The sequence below is a fragment of the Miniopterus natalensis genome, chromosome 1 (assembly GCF_054644295.1).
Source record: "Miniopterus natalensis isolate mMinNat1 chromosome 1, mMinNat1.hap1, whole genome shotgun sequence".
NCBI lineage: Eukaryota > Metazoa > Chordata > Mammalia > Chiroptera > Miniopteridae > Miniopterus > Miniopterus natalensis.
The window spans coordinates 178,067,956-178,089,620 of NC_142081.1; the positions used below are offsets into that span (position 1 = coordinate 178,067,956).

Below are 21,665 nucleotides of genomic sequence, written 5' to 3' on the forward strand. Positions count from 1 at the left end.
GTAGTTTACTTAAGTTAAATCTAAATATAAAGTGTTCATGTTCAAATTACATTACATTTCTCTTTTTAAAAGAACTGATGTATATGTAAGAGCCACACATGGGGAAGACACTGAAATATATTTTGGACATATCTATAAGGAACAAAGCAATAGTACTAAGCAATTTTAAGCAAATAAAGATGAAATAATACACCTGGTTTCTAAAACACATACCATACTTGTAAAATGACATTCCTTTGGCCTGAGCACTCCTACGAAGTTCATTTACAGCAACAAGAAGTGTTGCTGCAAGAAAAGCATTCATATCAGCAAGGAAGAAACTTCATGCCTCGAAACTTTAAAGATGGCATCTCAAAAGATAAATATGCATAACACTTTAATGCTAGGGTTGGAAATAAGGAAAAGTTCTGTATTAACTAGTTATTATCAAGGCCCCAATTAATCATCACAAAATAATGAATCCCATATTTCTAAACCATAGTAATTTAAAGTCATTACCACAATGCCAGCCTTAATTTACTGGACAGCTACTAGTTGGCAGGCATGACACTAATTAAGCACCATCACTCTGATCCTCCCAACCTTTTGAGGCAGGTGGTGTTATCACCGTTTTACAAAGATGAAGGAAACACTATGCACAGAAAGTAACAATGTTTCAGAAGTAAACATACTATGAGTAAAGCAGTGAATTAGGCAGTTTCAGACATGACAGTAGCACTTCTCTGTCATAATACTGCTATAGCTGAAACTTTTAGAAACTTCAAAATATTTATATTGCAAACAAAGACAGCCTTCTCAGATTAACATGCTAAAACCTGATTTTTTAAGAACTCAGTATATAGTGATATTTTTATACTCCATTTCAAATGTTCTGAGTTTTATGATACGATACTCAAGAAAAAATAGCTTTTCCCTTGCCCCTATCCATTACAGGAACAGGCACAGTACATTATACAAAGAATTTACTCCATAAAAGTAGACAAAGCTTAGATTCCTATTCCCACAGTTCTTTTTATGAACTGCTGAATATATATTACTAAATTAAGAATAAAGAAATACTACGACAGTACATACCTCCTTCAGATACCAATGATCCTGCTAAAATACAATATGCCTAGAAAATAAATATTAAAATAAAGCATAAGTTAACATTTCATTTAAAAAAATCACAATTGTTCATACATAAAGTTTGTACCGTTTAAATTTAAACCTGAATCTGAATTCAGACCAGATAAGGATCTTGATGGAAATAGCTCAAATGAGGAAAATGAGATAGACGGTATCTTCATATGAGGAAACAGATAAAGTTTAAAAATGTGATGGTCATCTCATTTTTTAATACTCAGAAGAGCAATATATATTTTTTATATTTATACAAGGGTAGGCAAAAGTAGGTTTATAGTTATGAGTACACGAAACAGTTTATTCTTGTATTACTTCTTAATTATTGTATTGTTTTCCATATATGCCCACCCCTGTACATATTATAGTACTACATTCCAAAATGAGGCACTATACCATTATACTGCAGAATGTATACCATGACTTAAGCTCAATTCATGATATAAAAGATGAAAGAATCATTTAATTAGTATAAAAATTTTTGAAGTTCAAAATTAAAACAAATATTTGAAATCTGGGGTTGTGAATACCAGATATAGTAAGATCAACTCCCATACTCAAATAACTTCTAGATTTGTTTGGATGCCAAGTACAAAGAGAATCCTTTCTGAATTCTGATTCAAAAAAATAAGTAACTATAAATAGTAATCAAGTTTTTTGGGGGGTAACATACTTTCCTTGTAGTCCCAGGACACTCTTGGAATTAAATAAAGATATCAAGAGTAACTTTAGTCCAAGGTATATAGAAAGCATTAACCTAGGAACACAAACTTTTAAAAATTTTAAATGAAATTCAAACCAATCATCTATAGAATTTTTAACATTACCTTTTTGGACCCTGAAGCTTCCCTAAAATAGAGGTTTGAAAATTTTGAACCCTGTCCAATGCTTTCATAATTCTGTTAAGGAAACTGAGATTTCCAAACGCTATGTGATTTACCTGAGTACACAGAAATGATACCACAGCAAGAATTAGAAAACAGGCTTTCCAGTTTCAATTCTAGGCTCTTTCGAACCTAATCATGCTGCCAGTGTGAAACATAGTGACTAAACTTACTAGCAATTTTTTAATCCTCCTATCTCCTTCCAGAGAGGACTTAAGACACACTTATCACCCAATAAAGGAAGATACCATATCTGCCAAGATTCCAAGATAATACCTAATAAATATAAATTGGTCTATGGTGTGCTGAATCCATTGTTTATTAACAAACAGTCATAGTCTAATGGAAAGAAGCCGATTTAGTTACTAAAAGATAGAAGAGCTTCTAGAAGCTTTAAAACTTATACACAATTGAAAATTTAATTAATCAATCCCTAACTCCAGAGTAATTAACTTTGTTGCCTCTATAAAGTAGTATTTTACAAATTAGATGAATGCTAAGACAATGAGATATCTATAACGTGGCCAAACCTTTGCTGAATGAAGGACATACCCTTGTTCATTTTAATTATATGAAATGTATTATGGTAAGAAACTAGTCAATAAAAAAAATAGAAAAAGCCTTGTTTAATAGGCTTGTTATTATGTAAGTATATAGGTGTAACAAGATGTTAAAATGAGATTCACTCAGGTTGAGAACAAAGTAGGTTACAAGTACCCCAATTCCCAAATGAGAGCTATACATCTATTCAAAGCCTTGCACAGGTGGCCCAAGCCTGGTTTTACAATTCCAATCTCCACAACCACTAGCCCACATAAGCACAACTGAGGTTAAAGAGGCCAAAAATGAAGATTTCTTTGGAGAAAGCTGTTCAGCTGTTGAGATTGCTTAGATAGCTGGATGTGTGTCCCTAGAGGTTAGAGGTTACAGTGAACTGTGTCTAAACTGCCTGAAAAATAAATTTATAGGCAAGTCTGCTAACTGATTATTGGCTGTGTCAGCAGAGGAGAATGTCTGAGTTTGAGGGGAAAAACACTCTTACAAATAATGTGTTAAAGATGTGTGTGTTAACACACAGGATCCAGACATGGAATTGAGGTCTTCCGAAAAGATACCAACTGCCCGAAAGACTTCTTGCCAAATGCAAAGCCACTTCAGCAGATATAGTCTGGAATGACACCATGAGACGCAGAAGCTAAGAGGGTGTGCTACATGACCAATCTGTGTTCGTCAAGGGAGCTGGATAATCTCCACGAAGTGCCCATGACAGAAAAAACAAAAAAACAAAACCAGCTTTGAATCTCTACAAAGGCCAAAGGAAACAAGTTCAAAATGACATTGATGCCAAAAAAGTAGTACTTTCTTGTCCCCATCCCAACTTTCAATGCTGCCAGAGGCGATCTAGGAAGTATGAGAGAAGAGGAGAAGCCCTGAGTGGGAGAATACATAAGGTGACTATGCTCCCATCCTCCCGTTCCTCCAGTGTAGGCTTCTCAGGATGAGGAAAATGAGAAGCTTTAACTTTCTATGCAATTTCAACATATGACTATTACATGGGACTGGGTATTTTAATTACTGATAGGAGATTGTTCTTGGAACTAAAAGTGAACAGGTCTTCTTATTCTTCAATAGAAACTAGAAAAATTAACACAACTGCCCAGTATTTTAACCAAGGAGACAATGAGTCATATTAATTTAGAGGTCATGCTCAGTCATGTTCTAAAAAACAACTATACATATATAACCCTATATAACATAGTCAAGAAGGTATATGTTAGTCCTGTTCTTTAACATCAATATGACAAGGACATTCCACTATAAACATTATTTCGTATTACTTCAAAACTGCGGGGGAAAAATGCTTACCCAGAGCAGGGATTCCATTGGCTGAGGATTAAGCAGGCCCATAATTCCATGGTACCAAGACAATCCTGCCCCCATCATGAAAATACCAACACCACTAATCAGTGACGCAATATAGCGCATATTTGAAAAGCCATACCTGGAAAATAAAAACGGTAATATAGTTTACAAGAAATACAGATGCTTTACTTTCAAAATATATGTTTACTAGGTCAATGAAAACAAAAAACTTCTTACAATATTAAGATGTTATAATTTTATATTTAAGTAAAGTTTAAGTGCCAAACTCAAATCTAATCAGAAAATCAACATATAAAGTGGAAAAAAACTGAAAGATCTTTGAAAATACATAAATATGATGAATATAAATTTAATAAAGGGATTTGTTAATTCCATGTCCATACTGTCTGTTTTGATTTAGAACTACTTTTATGTATCACAAATGCTGGTAAAATTAATGTTGTTAAAAAATGCATTCAGATGTTTAATGAACAGAGTAACATTTAAGTTGCCTTGTAATGCAGCTTCTAAATGAATTATTCTGGTCTTCTTGTACAGCCAATCGATGATTCATATTACCTATAATTTTGACACTAGATACTTGTTGCTGGTTCTATAGAGTTTAGCACACAGCAACTGACTACTATTAAGAGCTCAGCTTTCTGGGTGTTTTTATGACAATTTTTTAAATCTCAATTATTTTTCAAGCATCTTTGGTCTTTATGTGTGCATTCTTTTGTATTTCTGTATATATCAGTAAAATACTGAGCATTAAGTTAAAAAATATGACATACTATAAAAGGAAAAGAATCACTCATCAATAAGAGTATTTCCTAAGAAACTTACTCCTAAACCCAAACCCTATTGGCATCCTTCTGGCAGATGAAAATTTAAACAAGAATTCTTATTAAAAACCAAGTTTTAAATTCTTTTTGTAAATATGTAATCTTGACACAGGGAACTCTGAGTTTATAGATGTGATAATGTTCTTCTCAAGGTTTCTCCCACCAAAGTAATATAGAATTATATATATATATATTTATTTAAGTTAAAGTAAATGATCTATATTAAACGAAATTACTTTCATTATGAATTTTCAAGAAATTTTTAGGCTCTTACTGAAATTTTTAATTCAGTAGATCTGCACTGTCCAAAATAAATCATTAGCCACATAAGGTATTTAAATTTAAATAAATTAAAACAAAGTAAAATTTTAAATGTAGTTCTTCAATTTCATTAGCGACATTTCAAGTGCTCAATAGCCACTGTTATGTTGAACAGATTTTATTGAAGATTCTACTGCGCAGCACTAAAGTAGGTTATTGAAAACACCTTGAGAAGAAATCTTCACAGCCTAAAATTTTTAAATTTTACCATTTTAAAATTTTTGGTGTATAAAACTGCTCAGGAAATATAATATTCAAAAATGTTATTTATAAGAAAACATTAGTGTCTTGCTTTCAAGTAAGGAAAGGTATTTATATAAAACAGGTAGATTTCTTTATAGAAATAAAAGCGCATTTTTTTGGTCTTATGATTGATCAAATTCTACTACTGAAGTGTGTTTTTAAAAATGGTGCATGTGAAATTCAAAAGTTTTAAGTGGTTATGTTAGAAGCAACCAAAACATCTCTATATCGAATAACTGGTAGGATTCAAAATAATATATTCTAAAAAGCATACTCACTTTACAAGTAAATAATCTGAAATATTAACACAATGCTATTTCCAAATCAAACAGGAGGATTAAAATAGATTAAATATGGATTTAGTAGAAAATATCACTAAGATTTTAGATTGAGTGGTCTATTAGTCTAAGTATGAAATATATGTTTCCTTTGACCAAGACAGAATTCTAGGATCAAAACACCTGCTTTGTTTTTAATTATCAAACATGAAAAGAACAAGATCAGTATGCCACATTACAAAGCATATAAATAATTTAAACACTATTTTCAAATTATATCTTAAATTTACTTTGACACAGCAGTGAATATAGTGTACTTCAGTGGAAGAAATCACCAAATCTTTAACACAAACTGCAGGTACATAAACAGAAGGTTTCTAAAATTAAGTTCTTTCATTTCAATGACTTGCCACCAAAACTAACAAAAAAATAAAGGCAATTTCCTTACGGATGAGTAGGATCTGGTGTCTGAATAGACTTACTGATGCCCAATGCTAGTAAACCCTATGGAGAAGAAGGAAAAAGGTAAATAATCATTAGTGAATGAGGAGTGGAATGTGGTAAAGCCAATCTGGAGGATGCTATCTGAAAATGACAAAGAAATACACGTACACATGTCCAATAGTCCAGCAATTATGGTTTCTAATACTTACCCAAGAGAAATAAAAATGAACACTAAGACGTTCAAAACACCATTGCTTATAAAAGACGAAAAATCTGAAAGCAACTTAAAATCCATCACTGCTTTATGGCAAAATAAATAATGGTATGACCAAAACATAAATCACTTCTACTACAGCTTAAAAGAATGGAGTTGGGATAGAGTTTTATGTACTGACATGCTAAAAGCTCCTACCATTAGGTATAAGAGGGAAAAAGCAAGTTTAGAAACAGTATGTACAGTACAGGACTTATGTTTTGTAAACTACATATAATAAAAAGCACAGGGAAAGGTCTAGAAATATGCACATTTAACTACATTTTTACCTCTGAGGAGAAAAGCAGGATTAGGGTGTTAATATCTTTTTATGTGAATAACTTGTATAAATGTACAAAAAAAGATTGTCAAATTTTAAAACAGTATATACTGTCTATGGACAATACATTACTAATGAAACTGCAAAACCATGCACAGGAATTTTGCCTATCAATTATACAGAGCAGTGATTATCAGGGATGTAGAAGGAGGAAATGAAGGTGGAGGACTAGTTAAAAACACCACCCTAAAGTAAATATGGCAAAAATGAGAACATGAATTTTTCCCCTCACTGATTTTCAGAGAGAGTGGAAGGGAGGGAGGACGAGAGAGGGAGACATGGGGAGAGAGAAACATCGATGTGAGAGAGCCACATGGACTGGTTGCCTCCTGCATGTGCCCTGACGGGAACCAGGGATCGAACCTCAAAACCCCAGCATGTGTCCTGACCAGGAATTGAACCACAATCTCCTGGATCATAGGTCAAAGATCAACCGCTGAGCCACACCAGCCAGGGAGCTAGACTCAATTTGATTTTAAGGATTTTTGCATCTATGTCCTTGATGAATACTAGTCGTATTTTTCTTTCTTGTAACATCTTTGTAAGGTTTTGGTATCAGGGTTATGCTGGCCTTTATTTGAGGAGTTGGAAAGCATTTCCTTCTTCTCTGTATTAGACAGACTCTACTATTGGTATTATATCTTCCTTAAACATTTCATAGTATTCTCTTGATATTGTCTCACAGGTCACTGAGGCTCCCTTCATTTTTTGTCTTTTTCCCTCAATATGAATGTTTTCTACTGCCATATATTTACGTTTGCTGAACATTTTTTCCCAGTGTCTGCTATTAATTCTATATAGTGAATTTTTCATATCAGATATATTTTTCAGCTCTAAAAGCTGATTTTTCTCTTAGTTATAAGTCAAATGTTCTGCTTCTTGGCTTTTTTTTTTTTGTTTTAATTAAATGCTAAACACTGCAAATGTTATACTGAGTGTCTGGATTTTGTTATCTTCCTTCTTGAGTGTGGGGCTTTGTTCTGGCAGGTTTTTAAGTTAAAGCTCGATCCTTAAAACTCTGATCCTCTGTGGAACTCTGCCTTGTAATTTCTAGCCTCTGCAGACTTGCTAAATTCTAATTTCTGCCTTCTCAACTTAATGAGACTGTTATTGCCCACTTTGCTCCACTATCGCACATGTGTCTCCAAGCTGAAAGCCAGAAATAATCACAGAGTTCAATTTGTTTTCCTTCTCTCAAAAATCATGATCTTGTCCTGAGACTACTGTCCAAAGTATGAAAACACTGTTTCATATATTTTATCTAGTTTTTTAGTTGTTTGCAGAAAAAGACTAAGTTCATTCCCCATTAGTCCATCATGGCTGGAAGCAAAAATTCTTTACATAATGTTTACAATTTGATTTTTTTTACTCAATTTATCATTATTATTTCGGGTCAGTACATAGGTGTAACTACTGCATTCTTTTAAACTCCTGAATAGTCCTTAAAAGTATGGACACTGAAAAACTATCGTAAATGTTTTAATAACTAATAATGAAACTAATAATCAAACATATCTCCTTATCCATATGTACAAATATTTTTGCATTTTAATTTTCGTAAGTTCAAATAAGCTTTCAACAAAACAGATAATATGTGATATATCTCTCCCCAACCCCTCTTCCCTCTGTCCACTCCACAACCGAATGGAAATATATTAATAGTAGTTATTAAGTACTGTATAGAAATTTAATTAAAGAGTACTAATAGTACTAATAGCAAATGTTTGATTTCTTTCCTTATTTTGCAAAGGGTTTTAAGGTTTTAATCCATTTTACAGTGAGTTAGGTGAATTCTTGGGTTTAATTTTTAGTTAAGATGGCTCTCCCTACTCCTTACCATTTTATTATTTTTAACTTTGTCTTAAATATTCTTATTGAACCTGTTGTCTTTTACAGTAAGGTCTCCCAAATTTGTTCTTATATAACAAGGGTAAAACTAAAAACTGAAAAGAGGTATAACTAATTACTGTATTCTCTTAATACACAACATTCTTTAATATGTGAAATAACACAAGTAGAAATTTTTGTATTTCAATTTATTTTTACTGTTGAAAGTATTACAAATGTCCTCTTTTTTCCCCCTATTGACCCACTCCACCTTGTACCCCTCCCCCAGGCCTTCACCACACTATTGTCTGTGACCATGGGTTATGCATATATGCATAAAAATTCTTATGTTAACCTCTCCCCACCTACCCCCGCCTTCCCTCTGAGATTCATCAGTCTGTTCCATGCTTCTATATCTCTGGATCTATTTTGCTCATCAGTTTATTTTGTTCATTAGATTACACATATGAATAAGATCATGTGATACTTCTTTTTCTCTGACTGGCTTATTTCACTTAGCATAATACTCTCCAGGTCCCACCATGCTAGCAAGGGTAAGAGATCCCTCTTTTTTACAGCTGCATAGTATTCCATGATGTAAATGTCCAAGAAGATGCTTGATAGATTTCAATCTTCTTGAACTTGTAGAGACTTGTTTTGTGTCCTAACATGTGGTCTGCCTTTGAGATGTCCCATGTGGAGACACTCTGCAGCCTATTTTGAAGCTTTGGGGTAGAATGTTCTACAAATGTCAATTAAATCCATCTGATTGAGTGTGTCATATAGAGTCACTGTTTCCTTGTTGATTTTTTTGTCTGGAAGATCTATCCAGGAAAGTCAGTGGGGTGTTAAAATCCCCTACTATAACTGTATTGCTGTCAATCTCTCCTTTAAAGTCCTCCAGAAGTTTTTGGGGGTTTTTCCCCAGCCTGTGTGAGTCTTTTCTTCTGAGATGGGTGTCTTGTAGACAGCATAGATTTGGGTCTTGTTTTCTTATCCACTCAGCTACCCTATGTCTTTTTATTTTGTAATATATCTTTATTGATTTCAGAGAGAGGAGGAGAGGGAGAGACAGAAACATCAGTGATGAGAGAGTTGTCATTGATTGGCTGCCTCCTGCACATCCCTGACTGGGGATCGAGCCTGCAACCTGGGCATGTGCCCCAGGCTGGGAATTGAACTGAGATCTCCTGGATCCTAGGTTGACGCTCAACCGCTGAACCACACCTGGCCAGGCTACCCTACGTCTTTTGGTTGGGACATTTAATCCATTTATATTTAAGGTTATTATTGATAGGTACTAATCTACTGCCGCTTTATTTCTTTATGCTTATGTTTCTCATTCTCTCTATTTCAACTTATTACAGCAGTCCCTTTAAGATTACTTGCAATGCTGGTTTGGTGGTGATAAACTCCTTTAGCCTTGTTTTGTCTGGGAAGTTATTTCACCATCTATTTTGAATGATAGCCTTGCTGGATAGTCTTGGTTTCAGATCCTTGTTTTGCATTACCTTAAATACTTCATGCCATTCCCTTCTGGCCTGTAGAGTTTCTGATGAGAAATTAGCTGATAGCCTTATGGGAGCTCCTTTGTAGGTAACAGATTGCTTTTCTCTTGCTGCCTTTAAGATTCTCTCCTTGTCTTAAATTTTTGGCATTTTAAATATGATGTGTCTGGGCTTGGGCCTCTTTGGTTCTTCTTGCTTGGGACTCTCTGTGCCTCCTGAACTTGTATGACTTTTTCCTTGACCAGGTTAGGGAAGTTTTCTGCCATTGTTTCTTCAAATAGGTTCTCTAAACCTTGCTTACTTTCAACCTCTTTTGGCACTCCAAAGATGCAAATATTGTCACGTTTCATGTTATCCCACAGCTCCCTTAAACTGTCCTCCTGTTTTTTCTTTTTGGTTCTCTGATTGGGTGATTTTTTTCTACCCCTTCTTCTAATTTGCTGATCTGATCCTCAGCCTCTCCTAATCTGCTGTTTATTCCTTCCAATGTTTTTATTCCTACTATGTCATTCTTAATTTCCTTCATAGTTCTTATATCTTTGTCCATGCTGTTGAGCATCTTTAACATCAGTATTCTGAACTCTGTATCAGATAGGTTGCTTATCTCCATTTCACTTAGCTCTTCTTCTGGAAAACTCCTTTGTTCTTTCATTTGGGGCTAGGTTTTTTGCCTCCCCATTTTGGCTGCCTGTTTGGATTTGCTCCTACGTATTAGGTAGATCTGCTAAGACTCCCAGTCTTTTGGATGGTCTCTGATGCAGGCCTATGTCAGATGCTGTTTGTGACTGGCCCTGAGTACCCTATTTTGATGTTTTTCACACTCCACATCTTCTGGTTTCTTCCACTGGGCCTGGGTGTGTTTGGACAGAACCAAGGTCTGCTTTACCAAGCCCTGGGTCCAGAAGCAAATCAGGAAAAGACTCAAAGCAACCAGAGGTTGTTATTTACTCTCTTAATGAGCCTCAGGCTTTAGAAACTCCATGAGTGGGGCCAGAAGTTTTCCAGCAGGGTGGGGCAATTGCTTCCCCCCAACCCCCCAGGCAAAAGCTGCTTGGAATGTAAATGTCTGCCTGAGAAAGATGTCCTCTGCTATATGGGGGAAATGACATCATGAACTCAGATGGATGCCCTCTGAGTTCTATTCCCTCAGCCAGCCCCCCCTGGGTTCTCCTCACATTGCTCTAGTCCACTCTGCCTTCCCTCCACTGGAGCCCAAGGTGACTGGCTTCACACGAAACTTTGTGCACTGGCTCTTTACGAGGGTGCCTGCATTTCCAGCCATCTCTATCTGGCAGGTAGAAACCCTGCTGCTTTCCACAGCCAGATGTTACGTGGGCACTTTTCTCTGTTCTGGTGCTCTGCACTGGGAAGCCCAGCCTGGGGTTTAGGCCCCAGAGTTCTCCGTGTGAACCCCCACAACTGAGATATCCCTCTGGAACTTCAGCTGCTGCCTGTGAGAGCCCAGCCAACCCTCTGGTGCCTCCATACTTCCTACCAGTCTCTATGTGGTCTCCACTTTTCGTCCTTTGTTATGAGGGTGCTACCCAGCTAGTTCAGTTGCAGTTGATTATTCAGGGTGGATTTTTTATGTTTTAGTTGTAATTCTGTTTGGTACTGGAAGAGTGTCGGTGTAGTTTCCGCTCAGTCCCCCTCCATCTTGGATCCACCACAAGTAGGAATTTTTATTGTGTTCTTTAAAAAGGCTTAGGTTTGTAGTGTGCAAAATTTGAATTATAAAAGGTATTTTAATTTTATAAAAATCTTTCTTCATTTGCAAATTCAGGAAAGGAATTCAAAATACTAAACTAATGTGAAATTTTAATTCATCAATCCCATGGGACTAATTTATGTCATTATTCAAAAATTTTAATTGGCTCTTACAATCATAAGAACTCATATTGAGATAAAATTTCCACCTAATGTAGGAATCTCTTCTACAAATCTTCTGCCCAAACACTTAGTGACTGATAATCTTATACTTCATATTCCACTATTGGGAGTTCCTGAAGTCTAACAACCGGCTTTAAAATATCATGATTATCATGATCATATTTCTATGTATTTCATTGTTCAAAATAAAACAATTTTCTTCCACATGCCAACTATAGGAGTTATTCAGTTTTTAAACAGGCCAACTTTTAGATTAAAGCAGTAAAAAATTACTTGAAAATTAATAAGAAAAAAGCTTTTATCCCTCACCTGATTACAAGTATCAGAGAGAGAGTGTATAGCTTCGGAGAACATACTTGCTGAACCCGTATAAATCCAAGCAAGAAATTTAAAGAAGCAATTTAATCCATTGCTAGGAGAGAAAGAGAAAGCAATTTAGCATTGGTCTGGACACAAATTTTCACCAAAAGCTTATTTAATTGAGCATATATACCTCTATACTAGATTATGTTCAAAGTAAGTTAAAAAGAATCTAGCCTTCAAGAACTTATTACATTTCTAGTAACAAGAGTATAAATCTGAAAAATATAGATTATGGTATCATTAAATACTCAAATGAAAAGGCATGATGTGTATAAGTAAAGTAAGTGCATTTTGAGAACTGAAGGGAAAAGAGAATGTTCTACATTTGGACAAAATAAAATTGGAAAGGAAATTATGCGTCTTAGGTAGGTAAAAGTTCTGCACTCAATACTGTCCAGTAGAACAGTGTCAAAGGCAAGACTTTGGTGAAGGTCTGTCTACTGAAATAGGTGAAGAAAAATCTAGACCAAACAGTCTCTGGGTCATACTAGAGCATAGATGCTAAAATAAACCAGATTAGCTCTGAGCAAGCCAGCTGCTCAGATTCCAACAGTAATGACTAGCATGATTTATCTCAAGCACTATACTAGTCATTTACCATGTGTTATCATAACTCTATTACACAAATATTAACATCATCGTTCTATAAATGAGGAAACTGTACGTCCCCTTCCTCCACTTATCCCCTCCTCCACTTCAAATGTCTTGAAAGAATCGTATCTGCTCCTGCTTCTCAGTATTCCTCACTTGTAGTCTCAATGCATTAAATAATGGCTTCTGCCTCCAATACCTCCAACCATTTCTTGCTATAAAGTTCCTAGAAACATTTTAGTATTTTTTTTAATCTCACAGAAGTATTTGCCACTATTTTCTTTTTTTTAATCCTTACCCAAGGATATGTTTTTCATTAATTTTGGAGGGAGGAGGAAGAGAGAGAGAGACAGAGAGAGAGAGAGAAACACCGATGTGAGAGAGAAACATCAGCCAGTTGCCTACTGCATGCTCCCTGACCAGGGATCGAACCCACAACCCTTCAGTATATGGGACAAAGCTTCAACCAACCGAGTCACGCCAGCTAGGGCTACCACTGTTTTCTTAAATCACTGTCTTCCTTGGCTTCCATGAAGCTCCTCGTTTTCTTCCTACCTTGCTCCTTGTTCTTCCTCAGTAGGCTCTTTTTCTCCCACCCACTTCTCAAGTGTTAGCATTCATCAAGGTTTTTTCCTCAGGGCTTTTTCTTCCTCATACTATACACATTCTCCTACAGCTTTAATTATCATCTATATACTAAGAACTCTCAACTCTAAATCTCTAATCTAAATCTCCCTCCTAAGCTTCACACCAATAAATATTAACAGTAATTATGAAGTACATATTATGTACCAAGTACTGTGTTAAGAAGTTCACATGTATTACATACATTCCTCTGATGAAGAAAACTTTAATTGCTAACCCTGTTTTACTGACAAAAAAATTAATCCTGTTGACCAGCTCCACCTGGGTGTCCTATAAAAACTCCATACAAAACTGAACTCAACATTTCCTTTGCTCCCACCCTGCTCCTCCTTTCAGTGTTCCTTCTCTCAGTGATGGTGCAATATCTCTCTAATTGTCCAGAAATATGGCATCTTTTTCCATACCTCCTAAATACTTTCTGAACTTAACCATGTCTCTCCATCCCTACATCCCTAACACCACTATCTTTTTTAGTGCATCATCACCTCTTCTCTGTATAATTGTAAATGACTTCCTCTAGTTTAGTGTCCCTCCAATCCTTAAAGATAAGAATTTTGTATTTCCAGACACATGTAATATATGTATTTTGGAAATAAAAGAACTAATGAATTATGGAATCAATGCTTTTAAGCATTTTAAAATAGATTATTCAACAAAATGGACAAAAGATAAAACAATAGGAATCAAGAAGACAGAGGATAAAAGATGGCAAAAATATCAATTACGTTCTACACCAAGGTAAGTGAAAGAAAAATAAGAGTGCAGATACTCTTCAGAAGCTACAGCTCAAGTTGTTTTAATTACTCTAAAAATAACTTTGGCTATCCCAACTTTTTTTAAAAAAGATCTCTATCAACTTTAATGAAAGAGAGAATTTTCAGATAGCAACTGTTCTTAGATTTTAACAGTATCAAAAATTTACACAACACAAACATGGGTTATGTACTCTTCCCCCATCAATTCACTGACAAAAACAAAGACATTCAACTTCCTCCTAAAACAATATAAACCTCTCTTTATTAAGATACCAATAAATTTATACATTCAAGAATATATACGTAAAATAATGTATTTCTATTTTAAAAGGCTTATTTTTCAGTACTTACATGCAAATAGCAACCATCACCACTTTTCCTGGCCCCTTAAAAAAAACTGATCTCATTCTGGAACGTGGCTATAAAAGAAAAACAATCAGTAAGAACAATAAAAAGAAAAAAACCTCTAAAATTTCTAGGAAAAATTTTAATGCTTATAAATGACTCTACCGCACCAGAAAATATGTCTTCTATCAATACCTCTAAACAACCAGGTTTACTTATTTAATTGTTTCTCCAGAATTTCCTCTATAAAAAGTGAAAAGGTGGAAATTCAAAGGACATCTGAGTCCTTTTCCAGAACCTTAATTTTTATTTTGATTTCCTGCATTCTTCCAGAAAGGATCTGAGTTGGTTACAAAAAACTAGAGATAGCCCTGACCAGGTGGCACAGATGGCTGAAGCATCATCCCGTACACCACCAAAAGGTTGCAGGTTCGATTACCAGTCAGGGCACATAACCTAGGTTGCTGGTTCAATCCCCAACTGGGGAGCATACAGGAGGCAACCAATTGATGTTTCTCTCTCTCTCTCTCTCAAATCAATTAAAAACAACAACATATCCTCTATGGATAAAGTATACTGACTAGAAATCAACTCTAAAATTTTTTCATTTCTTGAGCAACTTCTTAACTTTTAAATACGAATGGCCAAAGCCAACAAGTTTGCTACTCTAATTTACCTCCTGACTGTTCACTAAAAACTAAAGATCTCAAGTGATAATAATGTTTTTAATTCCAAAACAAAAGGAAGTAAGTAGAGAAACATATTCAGGAAACATTTTTGAGTTGATGTTCTTTTGCTATTCCGTGAATGTATACTTTGTGTTTTCCTCTCGCTCTTTCCTCTCCCTGGAATACCATCATTTCCACTGCAATCTCTCCAAGCTTTACTTATCCTCCCCCATGTCTAGCCAAGTGTCGTTTTTGTATGTAAAGCCTTCCCTAGTCCCCAACCAAAAATAAATACTAATTCAGCTACACATGTATGTTGCACTTCACATTTGTATTAAAGCACTTCAGATATTCTGCCTTATGTCATATAAAAAATATTTATTATGCAACTACTGTATGCCTGGCACAGTACTAGATGCTGGGGCATGACAGTAAACAAAACAAAATGTTATAAGAAAGCTAGCCTTACCTTGGTGTTTCCCAGGAAGTCTCTATATTCTCTTAATATTTTTTGGTTTCTAAATAGCCCTATAAGAAAAGAATCACCAAATACATTTAGCTCATCCATATTCTTATCGGTCACATTTTAGGTTAACACAATTATTCTCTTTAAGACTATGCTGCATATGCTCCACTACCTATCAGCAAAAATATCAAATTATAAAAAAATCTGGATTTGCAACCCAATTAAAAAATGGGCAAAGGACTTGAACAGACTTTTTTCCAAAGGTAATATGCAAATGGCCAACAAGCACATGAAAGGATAGTCATATCACTAATCATCAGAGAAATGCAAATCAAAACCACAATGAAGTATCACCTCACACTCATCAGAATGGCTACTATCCCTAAAAAAAGAAAAAAAGAAAATAACAAGTGTTGGTGAGGATGTGGAGAAATTGAACACCTTATGTACGCTGGTGGGATTGTAAAATGGTACAACTGCAATGGAAAACAATATGGAGGTTCCTCAAAAAATTAAAACTACCATGTAATCTAGCAATCCTACTTGTGGATATATACCCAAAAAACCCAAAACAAATTAAAGTAGGGTCTCAAAGAGATATTTATACACCTATATTCATAGCAGCACTATTCACAATAGCCAGGAAGTAAAAGCAACCAAAATGTCCGTGGGTGAATGAAGGGACAAACAAAATCTGGTATATACATACAATGAAATACTGCTCAGACTTAAAAAAGAAATCCTGTCATATGGATGAACCTTGAAGACATTATGCTATGTGAAGTAACTCACTAAAAAATACAAATGCTGTATGATTCCATTTATATGAGTTATCTTCAGAGGTCAAACTCATAGAAACAAAAAGTAGAATAGTGGCTACCAGGGGCTGGAGAGGAGAGAAAAAGGGGAGTTCTTGTTCAACGAGTATGGCTTGTTTCATAAAATGAAAAAGTTCTGGGGGAAAAAAGCTTTCTGGAGATGTTTCATAGCAATGTGAATATACTTAACACTTCCAAATTTTATGCCTTTTTTTTTTTTTTTTTTTTTTTACCATAATTAAAAAAAAAGGCAGGGAGAAATCTGGATTTACAATTCGAAAAAGGCAGTTTGATAAGGCACTCTTATCAAAATTACCTAAAATTAATGAGTTATTTAAGCTTGATATAAGAAACAATTCTTCATCTTTAACTCAGTTTAAAAATACAGGACGAAATATTTTCCTACTACCATGTTTTTTCAAATTTTGCTACTTTAAATATTTCCTTTAATATATGGACAAAGCTATTCCTGGTATCATGATTTTAACAGCAAAAGACCAGAAACAACTTATGGGGGAATGACTGAATAAACTATAGTATAACCCCCAATAAAGGAGTGCTATAAAAGAAACAAAGACAAGACTCTTTTTTTGCTATAGAATGCCCCCTAGGACATACTCTCAAGTAAAAATAGCAAGGACAGAAAGTATGTTTAGTATGTCTTACTTATGAAAGGGGTAGTGATATGTTATTTTACTACGTTTTATATGTAATACATGTATATATGTATGCTATTTTATATTTTTTAAAAATAGAAAATATAACTCTAATACTATTTATTTATTTATTTAAATTGATTTAGGGGGAGAGGGAGGAAGGGAAACATCCATTGGTTGCCTCTTGTACGCACCTCAAAAGGGGCGAAACCTGCAATCTGGGCATGTGCTCTGACTGGGAATTGAACCAGCGACCTTTCAGTGCACTGGACCATGGTCAACCAACTAAGCCACACTGGCCAGAGCCTAAAACTAACTTTCAAATGGTTTCCTATGCGAGAGGAAGGGAACAGGGTGGAGAGGACGGGGATGGAAGCTAAATTTCTCTGAAATATTTTGTAAGATGTGACTTTGGAATCATGTAAATGTTTATATCTATTTGATGGTTTATTCACATAAAGAGAAATTTCAATAGTTATCTCTAGGAAGAAAAATGAGACAGTATTAGAGGAATCAAAAAGAGACTTTTTATTATGTTTTTGTATCGTTTATAAAATCACAATTATGCATCTCATTTGTCATTAATCAGTACATATATATACACACATATATAAATCAATTATCTAAAACGTATATTATATAAATCCTAATTCTATAAAGGTGGTTTTGTCACTAAACCACTGGGTTGTTAAATTTCCGAAGAGCTTTATGTGCATCTAAATCTCAAGCATGTAATTTCTAGTTCACAGAGGTTTGATAAATAGATGCTGAATTAGTTAATTAAGGTAGAACTGTGGTACCTGAATTTAACAGACTTTTCTATAAGAGAGCAACATCTATTCTATCACTTTTAGAACACCTATAATCTTCAAATCAGACCACTGGTTTTAATATTCATGTCTTTTGGAAATCACAAACTAGCCTCACTTCCTCTCATGATCTTTAAAAAGCTACAGAGGAAAAACAAAACAAAACAAAATATTGTTTTTATAAAATAATTGAATCCCAAATGGATACTGCTACTTGCTACAACCAACAGAGCCAAAGCCAAAGGTATGCAACCACCAGGGAGTAAATAATTATAGGCACTATTGTTACTTACAAGTTATGGGAACATCTCGATTTTGAACTTCGCTTTACTGTGCTTCACAAATGTTGTACCTTTTTAAAAACTGAAGGCAAATCCCATCTCCTCCACCCCGCCCCAACAAAGATTATGGCTCACTTAATTGCAATATTCGCTTTACTGTGGTGGTTTGGAACGTTATCTCTGAATACGACTCTACTTTCCAATTAACTTAGCTTTTCACTGAATATACTTACTTTCTCTGTATTCTATTTCTGCTTCCTTACGCAGTTTTCTCTCTCTGGCAAGAGCTTCAGGGCTTCCCCAAACTTCCAAAGATCTATGCGTGAACACATGACGAACAACAATGAACAATTTTAATGACTTTATTGTAATCGTATTTAAATCGAGATGAACCACAGAAACTATATGAGAATGCTACAACAAAGCATAAGGTCCTTTAGAAAAAATATGAAGCACTTAAGAAAATTCTAAACTAAATCTAAACAAAACAGTAAATTCAACAGCAAATTTTCTTATAAATTAGGACATATTTTTAGTTGAGTATATACTAGTAACTCCCAGATAAATTTGCAAATATAAAAATGTTCTACTTTAAAAATAAAAGTATGTCATTTAAAAAATTCTGGGTCTGTCTAAAATGTGTCTTTATTAATACCAAATTTGGCTTGTACTTTTATTCTAAAAGAACTATGCTCTTACTTTGCCTCCACATCTGATCTTAAGTATACAGTAAAGGACTCAGTATCTTCATGGGGACTTCGTTGTCTGATTTTTCGAAGTTGTTCCAGATCACTGAAGAAAGAAACACGTTAAATTTATTCAGACAATGTTCCTTCAGTTTATGTACTTCAAAGGATTATTAAGAGCAGATAATAGCCACTGCATTGATCCTCATCTTAAAAGGCTATAGCTCTGTATAGTATTTAAAGATCAGTTTATAAAGACTGCATTTTGTACACAAACACTGGTCTACAGACAGCGAGAAGAAAAAAGTATTCTTGCCCTGGCCGGGTGGCTCAGTTGGTTGGAGCATCATCCCATGCACCAAAAAGTTGTGGGTCCATTTCCTGGTCGGGGCACATACCTAGGTTGTGGGTTCAATCCCCAGTTGGGGTGAGTATGGGAGGCATCCAATCAATGTGTTTCTCTTTCTCTCTCCCTCTCCCTCTCTCTAAACATATCATTGGGTGAGGATTTTAAAAAAAAATTTTTGATGCTCAATACAGATACCATAAATAATATGTAGAGATTAAGTTCCTTCATAAGTGTTTACATTTTATCTGCTATGGACAACAGCACTGCAATGTCTCATATATTTTTTTAAAAAAATGTGAAAACTAGAAAGAATATGGATTAGAGTATCATCCCTCTATTTAAGAATTCAAAATTTATGGTCCTATTTGTTCACATCCAGATTAATACTAAGTGTTAATATCATTCAAAAGAATCAAGTCACAAAGATTATATGTCAATTTCATGTTATTTAATATTTTTCCCTTCTTTTAAATTCTGAAAAGTTTATATATTCATCAAGTCACAACTAAATATCAAATATCACCCTATATTTGATTATTGGTGATACTAAGAAAATTCTGTAATGGCAATAAAAAGACCTATAAATAAAATGTGCTAACTATGGAATATTATCAAGTTTTAGAAATTAAACCTGGAGTTCAACCAGCTATCACATGCAGGTAAAACAGTTTGGACCAGCTATTAAAAGATTATTCTAGTTTCCTCTCAGTCACTGACTCACTAAATAAGCTAGGTCATCACTAACATCTTTATTATGTTTCCTGGCCTATAACGTGGAGATAGCGATACCTAACCTACTTAATCCACATATTTTTGTGAGAACTAAATAAAATACTCCACGTGAAACAGAATATACTTTTACATCAATGTTATAACTGATTATTTAAGTAGTTATATAAATTATAAAACTGATTTTAAGATTCCTTATTTCTCCTGGACCGTGTGGCTTAGTTGGTTGAGCGTCGTCCCGTGCACCAGGAGGTCACCGGTTCAATTCCTGGTCAGGGCACATGCCCAGGCTCAGGCTTGATCCCAAATGTGGGGCTTGCAGGAGGCAGCCAATCAGTGTTTCTCTCTCTCTTCCCCTCTCCCTTCCTCTCTCTAAAATCAATAAATTAAAAAAATTTTTAAGGGATTCCTTATTTTTTGATACTATACCGTAGAGGATGACCATGAGGGAGAGGGGGGGAAAGGATAGATCTGATAGCTCTAAAAACCCAAGAAATCTTCCACATAAATATGACTTTTCTAGGTAAACACACAAAGGAAGGGAAAAAATTTAAATATGTGACAAATATAATCTCAATAAATCTCTATGGTTGCAAGAAAATTAGTAACAAAAGATACTAGAAAGAAGTAAAAATAATTTATACTCAACAGAAACCACATATGAAATATAAACGTAAATGTACTAACTAAATTAAGTACTACTCAGTTCTGCTAAGAAAAAAGGAAAACTTTAAAAGGTCAAACATAAAAATATGCAAATAATCTTATTACTGATAATTCTGACTCCTGCAAATATAAAAACAAAACTCCTAAGATCTTGTGTGATACAGAAGTTTTGAAAAACTTGCTTTTTTCATCTTAAGCCCAGAAAGACTGAATTTGCTCATGGTGGAGCAGATTTCAATTTGGTAAGCAAATAATTTTAACATTTTTTAACCAAAAAAAAAATTTTTTCTTTAATTTAGAAAGAAGCCATGGGAAAGTTTCCACATGGATGGTAGCAGGTAACACATTCTAAGAAATAAATGGTCATTTAGTTTAGACAGATCAAATTACCACTTAAAAAAATATATCTGTACCTGGATTTAAGGCAGAACTCATTTATTGCTCTGACTCCAGTGATGAAATTATTTTGAGTGTACTTTGGTCCATACTCCCTCTTCTTAAGGACTGCTTTGACTAAAACCAAGAAATACAGGAAAACAAAAAATATGCACAACGAAAGTCATATTTAAAAATGAACATATGCTGAGGCTTCGCTAATAAATTTCATAAAATATCAATCTTTTCCCTGATGCATCAGAAAAAAAATTCTCCAAGTGCAGAATAGAATGGAATTACATTTGTAGCCATCTAGCTTTTATCTCCATATTTTATCTGTAACTGATGTCAAAATGCCAACCCTTTGTCTAACGGACACCTTGTATAGGTATCACTGGTTGGTTTAAATTGTATAAATACAATTTAAATCATTTGGAGTTTAAATAAAAATAAATTTAAGTTTTAGTTAAAAAATTACAGGCTACTTCAGTGTTTTTAAAACTGGAGTAAAACCAGCATTTTATAAAAAATGAAAATAAAAAGTAATCAGAGTACTGCATGAAATTAAGAATAAGTACTTTTTGTGAAAGCTTTTGTTTCAATTACATATGATAATCTATATATAAACCAAGTTATTAATAGTAT

At 34.4% G+C, this 21,665-nt stretch overlaps 1 protein-coding gene across 1 annotated transcript in view; it reads right to left on the minus strand.

The window, feature by feature from the left end:
• Nucleotides 1-21,665, minus strand: part of SLC30A9 (solute carrier family 30 member 9) — a 60,408-nt gene that overhangs the window by 19,309 nt on the left and 19,434 nt on the right. Inside the window, exons 4-13 of the mRNA XM_016206788.2 lie at nt 21,059-21,158; nt 18,915-19,007; nt 18,449-18,531; nt 15,655-15,713; nt 14,524-14,591; nt 12,128-12,230; nt 6,005-6,060; nt 3,873-4,008; nt 1,075-1,114; nt 214-285 (exon numbers count right to left, since the gene is read on the minus strand). Of these exons, the coding sequence (XP_016062274.1) occupies nt 214-285; nt 1,075-1,114; nt 3,873-4,008; nt 6,005-6,060; nt 12,128-12,230; nt 14,524-14,591; nt 15,655-15,713; nt 18,449-18,531; nt 18,915-19,007; nt 21,059-21,158 (810 nt within the window). The remainder of the gene's footprint in view (nt 1-213; nt 286-1,074; nt 1,115-3,872; nt 4,009-6,004; nt 6,061-12,127; nt 12,231-14,523; nt 14,592-15,654; nt 15,714-18,448; nt 18,532-18,914; nt 19,008-21,058; nt 21,159-21,665) is intronic.